Genomic DNA, 12,513 nt, shown 5'->3' with positions numbered 1-12,513 from the left:
TGTCTTCCTTTTTTCCTCCTACACTTTTCTCCTACAACACACTCTGATTTGCAGCAGTTCACTTTACAAGGGCCTGACATGTGACCGCGCCTTATTGCTTAGTAACCTTAGACCTGGAGGTAATAGGCAAATATGTTCTATTTCTTTTCTTCTCTAAACATCCTATGCAGGTAGAATACATTGATGCATATGCAGAAACTATAACATTAAAACCTTCGCCAAATTTGATCTCAAATAATTGCTTGCAAAGATTTGCCTAGACTAAGAAAATTATCAAGGAAATAATATCTATTCAGCTGAGTTTGACGTTCTTATTTCTATCCCGGCTGTGTGATTTGGATAGCAAAAGTGCAATGGCTAGGAACCTGTCTTTAATTATTTCTCACTCCACCTACTCCATTTGTATATTGTATCTGTTGTTTTCTTGGTTTGCTCTGGGGTTGAGTGTATTGAGCATCTTTAGAGATTTTGAAGATCCTCCCCTTTAACGGGTGGAGAATCTTAGGAAGAAACATTCTCTACGTAAGGAAAATTGGCAGAAACCTGGATGACTTTCCAGTTTTCTATAAATCAGATGTGCCTGGATTTGATAACGTGGATAAATTAACTAGGTGCAGTTCCAGGGAACGGAAATATTTCACTGGGTTTAGTTTGGTCAGAGATTTGAGAGGAGCAAATTGCCTAACCAGGAGGTTCTTATGTAGCAATTTTGCCATCAGTGATAGAAGGCTACTGTGTGCTCAGGCCACAGCTAGGGGCTTGGATGCATTGTCTCATCTATCCTCACAAACCATGGGAGATACATGAGGAGACCAAGGCTCAGAGATATTTAGCCACTTGCCCAAGGACACGGAGAGTATTTGAAACAGAGCCGTGTTTCCACTGAGGTCCCTAGCTCACAGCCCTGGCCTGTCACCACTGGGCCACATTGCCATGTCAGCGTACTCTCCCTGCCAGATCGTCTGGAGCACATTTCCATACAGCAGATTCATGTGAATTCCTGTACTTTTTTCCTCTTCCCACCTCCCTCCCCAACAACAGGAGTTTGGCCCAGAATGTGTTTTGAATTCTCAAAGCGTTGACATCAGATAGGACACATAACAATGTGATCCTGCTGGAGATACAAAGTCAGACACAGCAAGCTTTTCCCTAAACAATCAAGGGAGGAAAGAAATATGCAGAAGACTAGGCTTGCAAATTTTTTTTCATACAGCTTTGGAGTTATTTGTCTTCTGGGTTGTTGCATTTATTTACCCAGTAGACACAGACAAATGAGATAAATACCTGAGAGAGTATGTTCAGATTTTTCAAATTCTTCAACATTTGGTAAGCTACAAATGACAATATTGATTCAAATTTTACATTATGGGTCATTACATAGAAAGTAAATCAACTGGTCTTGCTTTTTAAAAGTAATAATGACCTTTAATAATCTGTAAGGTGTTCTTTAGTGAGTTATGTCTTAGAAGAAATAGTGAAGCTGTTATAGCAATTAAAAGTGAAGAGTATAGGTTTGGAATGTCTTATTTAAAAAAGAGAGTGAAGAGTGTTATTTAAAACGGTCTTGTATGAATTCTGGAGCATAAAATTCCTATATTCTGACAGTCTTTTTTTCTTATCAATTTCATAAGCAGAAGTGGTGCCAATAAAAATGGTACCTGGTATCAGCGTGTTTCGTCATGTACAGTGTATGGAATGAGGCCCTGTGAGCTACTTGGTATAAAAATTTAGAGTGTAGGTGTACCCAGCAGATGTTGTCTTAACCTGTAACTTTGAAGATCTGTGTTAAAAATATCATAAAGCAACATAAACTGTGTGTTTTCCCCTTTTACTGAGCAGTCGACTTTATAGACATGCTCATGTATTCATTCTGTGTCTGTATATCTGGACTTCACTCATTTAAGTAAAGGGCATGATGGCTCTGGCCTTCTTTTTTAGCAGAAAGCTTAGGGGACACAGAATCCCAGAATCGTGAACACAGAAATTATCATCACAGAATCACAGTCACCTGACTGGCTCCTGGCATCAATTAGTGAGTCTGTAGATCACTCAAGGTCACTCAACACCTTCTGTGTCTCCCTGAGACTCAAGAGCATCTGCACCCTGGAAAGTTTTATCACAGTTTCTCTGGGGTCCATCCTACCTCAGGTCAGCTGAGAACAGCTCATAGATGCATAGATGACTGTCAGGCCCTCAGTGATGATTGTTATGAATGCCCTCATGACATTCTGCATGCTTATTTCTTAACTGTCTTGTTTGCATTTAAGGATGTATTTTAGACTTTATGGGAAATGTAATTCAATATGGTTTATCAATGTATTGATGGGAGAAAAAAATACCACCCGGGAGAGACAGGTGGATAACTTGTATCAGGTAAAAGAATTGAGGATCTTAGCCTAAATTTGTCTTTGCTAAGAAAAGAAGTGCGTTTTGTGAGAATATGTTCTTATTGGCAAGATAATGATAATGAGGCAAGATAATGAGGAGTTGCAAAAGTTATTAAAATGGATACTCAAATCTCTAGTTTAATGCTGACTTTTGACAGAGGGAAGCACCAATATGGTGGAGAGGGATAAGGAAAGCCAGCCTGCTGAGTAAATGTTGACTTCGATGACAGCAGGGATGCAAAGTGTAGACACGAAATATTGTCCCTTTAGGCCCTTTGGTAATTGTTATGCGGAGATTTGTGCCAGCCAGTAGCCTGAAGAAAGCTAGCTTCCAGCTGGGGTCTTGGGCCATGTCCACTGGATCCAACCTTCTCCTTAATCAGAGGAATGTTTGCTCTCTTTTCCTACTTGCAAGCTCTGATTCATCTACAAAGATTTCAGTTTGAAACTACCTTTCCTTTTAAACCTTCCCTGATCTACTGCACAGCAAACCTTTCCTTCTGTGTCACCCCAGCATCTCCTACTTATCACTGCTTTGGGCCTACCATGTGGGCCTGTGATGATGCATTGCATGCTTGTCTTCTTCAGTCTTCCAGGACAAGGGCTGTGTCTGCAGCATGCTCATGCCCAGCATCTCAGAAGCTCTCTTATGTGTCCACTGAACCGTTGGCAAACTAGGGATAGGACATCCTGTGCTGGGGATGGGAGGAAGGAGCAAGTCCAATGGGGCTCGGGAAAGAACTGCTTGGGGAAGTTGGGTTGACCTGGATATTGAAGGATAAGAAGTGGGGACAGCATTGTGGGCCACAAGTCAGGAACATGCAGTCATGTGGCAGTGGTGACATGGAATCTGTTTATCAGGAAAAAAGACCATTTGTATAGGGGCTCAGATTAAAGACAGTGCCAAGCTGTGAATGCCAGGCCAGAATTTGTAGCTTCACCCTGTAGGCAGCCTTAGTCAATTACATGTTAACAGGGAAATGCATTAAATAGCAATGTGTTCAGGATATCAGAGATCTTGAGAATTGATTTGAGATGTTAAATAAATATTAGAGGTATAAGACCCTTTGCTGATGGCTCAAACAGGGCTTTCACAGATAACTGGTCAGGGTAGAACACTCAGGGATCACACCATCCTGCTTGCAATTACAAAGCAGGGAGCAGGTACCCTATCTTTCTCCCTCAGGGCCAAGGATTGGAGTGAATGTTTCCCAGTTTAGTGTTCTACCCTTTGGCTAGTTCCAGCCCATAGAAGGAATGACTTACCTATCAGTGTGGTCTAGGCGAGTCTGACATTTCCATGGCTTCATGTACCTGAAGCAGAGACCAACCAGGACACACACCATGGTCACTAGCTTACAGCCTGTCCTCAGCCTTTGTGGCCTCTTTGGTCCTCCCTTCTCTGTGGAAGTGGAGCCCAGGCAGGACCTACTTCTGGCAGCCCACCCTGTCCCTGTTCTCCCTGATCCAGCTCTCTCACCTGCACCAAAGCCACCCTTCATTGAGAGGGACAGTTGTTTCCAGCTCAAGAGAAGTGGTGGGTGAGGACAACTGGCAGTTGGAAGCCTCCTAGAGCCTCACACAGAGTCTAGGCCCAACCTGTTAACAAGGAGCCCTGTGTTAGGGGTAGTAAAACCTTTACTAGTATCCTGCCGGGTGCAGCGGCTCACGCCTGTAATCCCAGCACTTTGGGAGGCCAAGGCAGGCAGATCACTTGAGGTCAGGAGTTCATTACCAGCCTGGCCAACATGGTGAAACCCTGTCTCTACTAAAAATACAAAAATTAGCCAGGTGTGGTGGCGGACACCTGTAGTCCCAGCCACTAGGGAGGCTGAGGCAGGAGAATCGCTTGAACTCAGGAGGCAGAGGTTGCAGTGAGCTGAGATCACGCAACTGCACTCCAGCCTGGGCAAGAGTGAGACACCATCTCGGTGGGGGTGGGCAGGGAGGGGGACCTTTACTAGTATCCTCTTTGTACATTTCCCAACTGGTCAAAACCCCAAGAAAAAGAGGGCGTGATTACCACCACCCCCCAGACTGCCTTTAAACCTGTCTTCAGAGTAAACAAAACCTCCTTGTTTTATATTATGGGTCATACACGTGGCTCGTACATTGATCCCTCTTGAAACGTCATGCTCTGGCAGATTACTGCAAAGCAGGTGCCACAAAGTCTCCTGGGACGTGCTGTTCCCTCATAGATTTCAATTTTTACTGAGCAAAGTGGATTATGCCTCACACTCTGCACGTTCCACTACCTTATGAGTCATTGTGAAAATCTCATTTAGTCCATTTAGGATTTAGTCCAGGGCTTGATAACAGAGCATGTCGGTTTGTAACTGTTCTTCCATAAAGGAAAAATAAAGGCATAAGGAATTTTTACTATGGAAAACATCATATAGCATAGCATAAAGAATCTTAATTGGGGGGAAAAAAAGAAGTCTGCACAGAATCAGACTCTCGGCTGTATGTTTTGACTTGCACTTCTTATCATGAAAATGGGATAGAGCATCACCTCCCTTGTTGTCCTGGGCTTGGCAAGCTTTCTGTACCTTCCAGCTCAATGCGGTCTTGTTAGAAATGCAGGCCCTCGGGCTCCACCCCATGCTGAAGTAGAAGCCTTGTTTTAAGACGACCCCATGTGATTCATAGCGACACTAACAGTGCTTCACAAAGTTGAGTGTGCATTCAAATCACCTGGAGGGCTTGTAAGAAGCAGATTCCTGGAGTGTCCCCTCAGAGATTCAATTTGGCAGGCCTGGTTGAAAGTTGATCTCATCTGCCAGTCATCTGCCCATTTTAGCTTTCCCCTGAGCTAGAAGCGCAGGCTTCAGTCCACATGGCACCTGGTGAATGGAGGTATGTCCTTGAGCAGCCCCAGACTGCATGCATGGGTGAGCTTCAGCAGGACCTGCTTCCAGAGCAGCCCCAGTGCAGCAGTACTGGGTGCAGATGGGCAGCACCCTGGGCAAGTTGTCTCTGGAACACAATGCTGGGCTCAGTCGGGCTCCAGTCCAGTCTGGAAATTGTTAATCAGAGAGACATGGTACACCTTCTTCTATATCAATGCAAAGTCAGGCTCACCCTCCCTGTCTCTGTGCACAGTCTAGTCACTTCCCCTCCCTGTCTCTGCGCATAGTCTAGTCGCTTCCCCTTAACGTCTCCAGCCAGAAAAGGCTCTACTAGGACCCCTTCCCTTGGAGCCCATCACGCCCCTTCTCAAGAATGCTAAATATAATAAGGCTTTCTAATGGAGACTTGCTGGGTTGATGCCCAGGTGAACATACCTCTTTAGACAGGGCTCCTCTGAAGACCACAGCATGACTTTCTAGAATTTCTCTAGTTATAAGTAAGGGGTTGAAAAGAAAAACACCACTCTCCCATCAGGGATGTCACTATCTAATTAACTTTCTTTAAATTTTTTTTTAATTATTTCAGTTCTTATTAAAGCCTTTGTCTTCAGTCCTGAAACACTCAGCCTATAAAATCTCAAGCTACAAGATATCATTTCTCAGTGTTATTTCCAGGGCTTAAAATCTTATCACTGGCTATGAGAACTAGTAAAAGGCCTATAGACAATAAAGGTATGTTAAAGTCTGTGCTGTCATTTTATATAAAAGAGAAATGTATGCAGTGAGATAAACACTGTCTTTTGAGCTATGAAGTTATCTTTCATTATATCAGCCCACATATTTTATTAATTTTAATTATCTATGCAATTGTTGGCACAAAATTAACAGGTTGAAGAGATTGGGGACAATGGACTTTGGCTGATTTGGCAAAGATCTGCTTTGGAAAAGTGTGCCTTATGACTTGATTTGAATTGGCACACTTTACAGAAGAAAAAAAGAAGACATATTCAGGATCCAGATTATTGTACTTGGTAAAAGCTGAGTTCCCTGGAGGTTTCCAGAACACCAGTTAAGGGTTATGCAGAGGAGCAATACATGGCCTTTGTAACTCTTCACTGTGAAATTCCAGGAGCATCCTACCGCAGGCAGGCAAAAGCTGAGCAGAAGGTGTTCATAGCCAGTCTATTCAGTCATTCTCATTCACTTCCTTGTATAAGTTTGGAGGGAGGATATATCCAGGTTTACCAACTGAGAGTATTTTGTATAATAAAAACCAGAAAAGTACAGCCCCAACTAGTTGGAAAAACAAAAGGTTCTTTTGACTGATGTTCCTGACAAATCTAAAGGCATGACCAAGCTTAGCCCTGGTTGGAGCAAGAGGTTAAAAACCAGGTGAGCAGGACCCAATTTGTTTTTCACTCACTTTTCAAGATGGCTGCTAAAAGCTCCATGATTCCTTTTCCACACTCTGCATGAAAGCAAGGTTCTCTGTTCCAGAGTTCCCAGCAAAAGTGCTCAAGTTAATTGGCCTAGTTGAATTGCTTGGCTAAACTAATTACCATAAATGAGGGAAGGGAAGCTTCAAGTGATTTGGGGCCTGGATCAGAGCCCAGCCCCAAGCCAGCTCACATGGCAGGAAACTAGGATGCTCTGGTGTAAACCACCAAACCACCCCGTAGCAGCAGAGGTGGGCACAATCCCAGGCAGCCCTTTCCATTGCCACAAACCCAGTCATAACATGGAGAACTAAGAAGGGAGGTTGGAAAGTGTGTGCAGGATGAAGCATGCCCATACATCCTGGCTTTTATCTCCTCATGGGAAGGAGAATTCCCAAATCTGCTGCCTTCATCTGTAACCCAAGTGTAGGAATGATTTAGAGAGGTGAGTCTATGGGAGAAAGAATGGTAAGGAGAGACGAAAGAAGCTCTGAGGCCCTCTAGCTTTTGGCTGATATGTTTTTTTTTTTTTTTCCAGAGGAATGATTTAACTCAGGAACAGCCTCAAATAGCATCTTCATTTATAGTAGCAAGCTGACTAATTTTCTTCAGAATCCATTTAGGGTTTCTGTTACCAAGGTAGGCTTGAAAGTGTAGCTTCAGGTGAGAACACTTACTCACAGATGCTGAAAGTGAGAAATATTACATTTTTATCTCCACATAATTACTGTGTGTATCTCCACAATTCTATATTAATAGTATAGTGAAACATAGGGAGAAAACATGCACTCATGAACAGGAAATGTTTGATCTTACAACATTTTCCATGTGTTTATAAAGGGTGTGTGTGTGTGTGTGTGTGTGTGTGTGTGTGTAGAGTAATAACTCTAGAAAACATCTAGAAATATAGATATGCTTTTGACAAAGAAGTAACTGTTTTGATTGCTTAGAATAGAGTTAATTGTGAGGCCCCAAATAAATATAGCTTAAGAAATACAAAATGAAGCCATATCTAGTCCTTAGTTCAGATCTCAAGTATTTAGTCATTAATGAATGATTTTTGATGGGAATTTATGACAGTGTTCCAGATTGACAACATGATTCTCTAGGCTTTCAATTATTTTCTCTTTCAACCGTAAGAGCTATTTTAGCTGATTTTTATTATTATTACTCTCTTCTGCTTGTCAGCCTGAGAGTTTGCATAATGAAAACAGCCAATGTGTGTCATGAATCATTTGCATATAAATCCTGACAAATCCAACACAGGGCTACAAAAACTGGTCGTATACAAAAGATGGGTTGGACTTATAAAATAAACACAATTCACAAATTAAGTAATCATGTAATTCACTCCTTGTTTTTTCTGATTTTTTTTTTTTCCAGAACCGAATGGAGGAAAGCAAGGCTCTCTTTAGAACAATTATCACATATCCCTGGTTCCAGAACTCCTCGGTTATTCTGTTCTTAAACAAGAAAGATCTTCTAGAGGAGAAAATCATGTATTCCCATCTAGTCGACTACTTCCCAGAATATGATGGTAAGTCAGCACTCATACCACAGCTCAGTAGCTGTGAATAGGTTTTGTCTCCAAACCCCAGTGTGGGAGTTAACGCACTACAGTGCACCATTGCTGCCCTTGCCCTGTGCAGCCTGCATGTTGAAACTGATACAGTAGGAATTGTTGTTTGCCCTGTCTTTTAGTGACACAAAACATTGCATTCCTTAACAATGCTAGAAGTCATAGAAAAAGAAACTCATGGCTGGGCACAGTGGCGAGCGCCTGTAATCCCAGCACTTTGGGAGGCCGAGGCAGGCGGATCACGAGGTCAAGCGATCGAGACCATCCTGGTCAACATGGTGAAACCCCGTTTCTACTAAAAATATAAAAATTAGCTGGGCGTGGTGGCAGGCACCTGTAGTCCCAGCTTCTCGGGAGGCTGAGGCAGGAGAATTGCTTGAACCTGGGAGGCGGAGGTTGCAGTGAGCCAAGATCGCGCCACTGCACTCCAGCCTGGCAACAGAGCAAGACTGTCTAAAAAAAAAAGAAAAGAAACTCATCTGCTTTGAAATAGCAGATCAGAAAAAGGAACAATCCAGTAGTTTTGACCAATTGTGTATTAACTCTTATAGTCCCCTCTGTGTCTCCCTTTCATTTGGTTACAGTCCACCTCTGCCTCTCCTCTCTCTGGGGAGGAACACAATTTTGAAGTTAAGAGCCCACCACTGAAATCAGTCTATCAAGGTTGAGATCCCAGTTCTGACACTTCCTATTTGTAGAACTACCATCAAGTCACTTGATTTTTCTGGGCCTTACGACCAAACTCATAGGATTGTTTTGTGCACTGTAGTATATAACATATGTGTACGTTTAGCATGATGCCTGACACGTAGGACACTTACTGAATACTCAGGAAATACTTCCTTTTTTGAAACGTCATAGCCCAATGAAGTCCCACCACCATTACTAATAGTAACCCAGTGTTAAGCTCTTTGTGCAGCACTTAGAATCTATAGCATCCACTTCACTACTCCTATGGCTCTGCATTATTTGCTTTGTTCTTAGAAAAGGATCTTACCCTCCCCAACTAGACTGTGAAATCCTGGACAACCAGACACCCAACCCATTCTGAGAAACACTTGAACACTTGGTGATTGGTAACAAAATGCATCCACATGTAGCCACTATGTAAAACAAGTGAGAGTCACGACTGCTGCCCTATAAGAGTCTATGTGGCCAGGTGTGGTGATTCACACCTATAATCCCAGCACTTTGGGAGACTGAGGTGAGAGGATCACTTGAGCATAGGAGTTCAAGCCCAGCCTGGGCAATGTAATGAGACCTCTATCTACAAAAAATGAGGCAGGAGTTGGGAGGCAAGAGGTCAAGACTGCAATGAGCCATGATCCTGCCACTATACTCCTGCCTGGGTGATGGGAGACCCTGTCTCAAAAAAAAAAAAAAAAAAAAAAAAAAAAAGTTTATTTATTTGGCAAGATAATCACATCTCTCCCTTATGGCCCACCACCTGGTATTATGAATAAAGTTTTATTGAGACATAGCCACACCCATTCATTATACACTGTCTATGGCTGCTTTCACACCATAACAGCAGAATTGGATAATTGTGACAGAGATAGAATTGTTTGCAAAGCCTAAATTACTCTGTGGCCCTTTACAGAGAAAGTTTGCCAAGCCGTGGTCTAGACAGTTAAGAGCACAAGCTCTGAAAAGTTCCACTTTGCCACTCACTGTCTGTGTTGCCTCAGACAAATTTATTTAGCTACTCAGTTTATCCCTGGGCAAGAAAGAATTGAATGGAATCATATGTATATCACATAGCAGAAACCCAAAAGTATCTACCATAGAGGTGATGTAACAACAAGAGAAGAGACTATTTTTAAAATTACATTGTCAACATATGATATCCAGGATGGATATCATTCCACAGTGTTTTTGTACTTACTAAAAGCTTCCTCAGAAAAGTAATTACTTTAAAAACCAAGATTAAATTTAGCTTCATAGCTTTCTATGATGATACAAACACATCAGGGATGGAGGTTTAGTCATCTTTTCATCCCACATGGAATGTGGTACAGTCCTGGCTCGTGAAAGGGAAATGTTACATGTTAAATGAATTGAAGTTCCCTTCTCAAATACATGTAAGATCCTGAAGGTTGGTGAATTGAAAATATAAACATTTGTGGATGTCACCAGATGTTAGAAATGGTACCTTTTGTTAGCATTGTGTTCATATCCTCTCTTCAAGTACATTTTCCTTTGTGCTTTGCTGTTCTTTGAAAAACACTTTCTCAGTCTAAACAGTGTTTTCTCTTTCACTCCTTTTAATTTGCACTAGCCCGGAAACAAATCATCAATGCCTGAGACTGCACTTCTCAGTGTTGCTCAGAAAACTATGGAAGGAAGTGACTGTGTGGGTAGTTAACTTGCTTTCCCACCTCAAGCTTCAAACACATCTACCTGAATACAGTAGGCATGAAACATCTGGCTTAGATCTAAACACGCTTGCCTGCCACACACACACACACACTCGAGGTTCTTCTTAATTTTTCTTGGAACTTGGTAAGAATCAGCGTGTGAGAAATTGCCACACCATACACAACACCCCATCTTGTGGGCTGGCACGTTTTCATGATGTGCTTGCATAAGGGAGGATGCAGAACAGATAGATAGAGCATGGTGCCCACGGAGGTGAACCCTTCTGAGGGGTTCATTCAAACTTCTCAGATGCAGCATACCTAGCCACACTTCGCAGTTGCTGATTTTTCCGCAATAAAAGACTTAGTTTGTGATCAGTGCTTGCAGTGCTGTTTTTTGATCTCTGCACCATCTTCCTAATCTCTTCACATACCTCCTTTCTCCAATAATTTCCCCAGATTCCCCACCACCACAAGCATTTTCCTTCCAGCATGTGCCCATTGTGAATATTCTGAAATCTGAAGACTTTTTTTTTTTACTGTTACCTTACCCCAGTATACATATAATGCACAGAGGAAACTTGGCCACAGAAAAAGAAAAAAGACATTGATTTTGTTATTACAAAGCCAGTGCAGCAGTCATTACATGAAACTCCAAGCCCTTGTAAGATGAGCAAACACTGAAAAAATTGAGGCCCACTCTGCAGTGATGTTTTTGTAATAAGCATGTTTATAGTATTATAAATTTCATACTTCCACATTTCTGTACTTACAAGGTCTTAATCATAATGAATGCCATTTCTGTATTTCTCTTCAAGAAAGGAAATTACCATTTCCACATGGACTTGAATTGCAAGATTGTTCATAGAGACTGTGGAATTCTGCTCCTGCTGTGATGGCTGTAATGAGTTCTTTGTAGTGTATGTTTATTCAGATAACAATTTATGCTTAAAAACATAACACTTTTCAAGTACACTTCAGTGAACTTGGATCTAGTTCTTATATTCTGTAGGGTAAATAAAAAAGAAAAAAAAAGGTATAGTCCCTTCCTTCCCAAATAGAGTTTAAGTACAAAATCATACAGAAGTTCATTCAGAAGCCAGAAATATAATGTTCTTTTTATGAAATGAGAGACTTCTCCAGCTCTGGTAATCTGTTACTTTCTGGTTTTGAATAGTTTTTATTACATCTCTGGAGTTAATAAGTTAATAGTACATTGAAAAAGATGGAACATTAATTATATATATATTTGCTTGTATATATACTTTACATATTGTTTTTAATTGTACTTTTTATCTATTAAATATGATGCCAGCCCTCTTAGTCATTAAAAAAATTGAATTCTGGGCACCTACATCAAAAATTCAACATTACTTTTTTAAATTGTACAAATGAGGATAGTCTATTTGTTTTTATAATTCTTTCCTCCCATCTTCTGGCATTATCAGATATAAGTTTATTGGAGTAATCTCCAATTTATAAAAAGGTTGGTTTGAGAATAATTCAAGTCAGCTGTCTGAAGCTCAGGGTGCATTTTGTTAGAAATGGTGGTCAAGCCCTCAATAGAGTTCTGCAAGATCTCTTTATCCCTACTAGTAGGTAACAAGAATATTGATGATAGAAAAAAACCTGCTGGGTGTGGTGGCTCACGCCTGTAATCTCAGCACTTTGGGAGGCCAAGGTGGGCGGATCCCTTGAGGCCAGGAGTTGAAGACCAGCCTGGTCAACATGGCAAAACCCTGTCTCTTCTCTTCTAAAAATACAAAAATTAGCTGGGCATGGTGGTGCACGCCTGTAGTCCCAGCTACCCACGAGGCTGAGGCAGGAGATTCGCTTGAACCCAGGAGGTGGAGGTTGCAGTGAGCCAAGATCATGCCACTGCACTCCAGCCTGGGCAACACAGTG

General features: G+C 41.8%; 1 protein-coding gene across 2 annotated transcripts in view; it reads left to right on the top strand.

Moving 5' to 3' along the window:
- Window positions 1–12,513, top strand: part of LOC100986730 (guanine nucleotide-binding protein G(q) subunit alpha) — a 313,400-nt gene that overhangs the window by 292,928 nt on the left and 7,959 nt on the right. For both annotated transcript variants that reach the window (XM_034967540.4, XM_034967541.3), the window contains exon 6: window positions 8,056–8,209. In XM_034967540.4, coding sequence (XP_034823431.1) covers window positions 8,056–8,209 — 154 coding nt within the window. The remainder of the gene's footprint in view (window positions 1–8,055; window positions 8,210–12,513) is intronic.

Source organism: Pan paniscus, chromosome 11, assembly GCF_029289425.2.
Source record: "Pan paniscus chromosome 11, NHGRI_mPanPan1-v2.0_pri, whole genome shotgun sequence".
In the NCBI taxonomy this organism is placed as follows: Eukaryota; Metazoa; Chordata; class Mammalia; order Primates; family Hominidae; genus Pan; species Pan paniscus.
The sequence above is the reverse complement of the archived record's forward strand: the minus strand, read 5'-3'. Positions and strand labels throughout refer to the sequence as shown.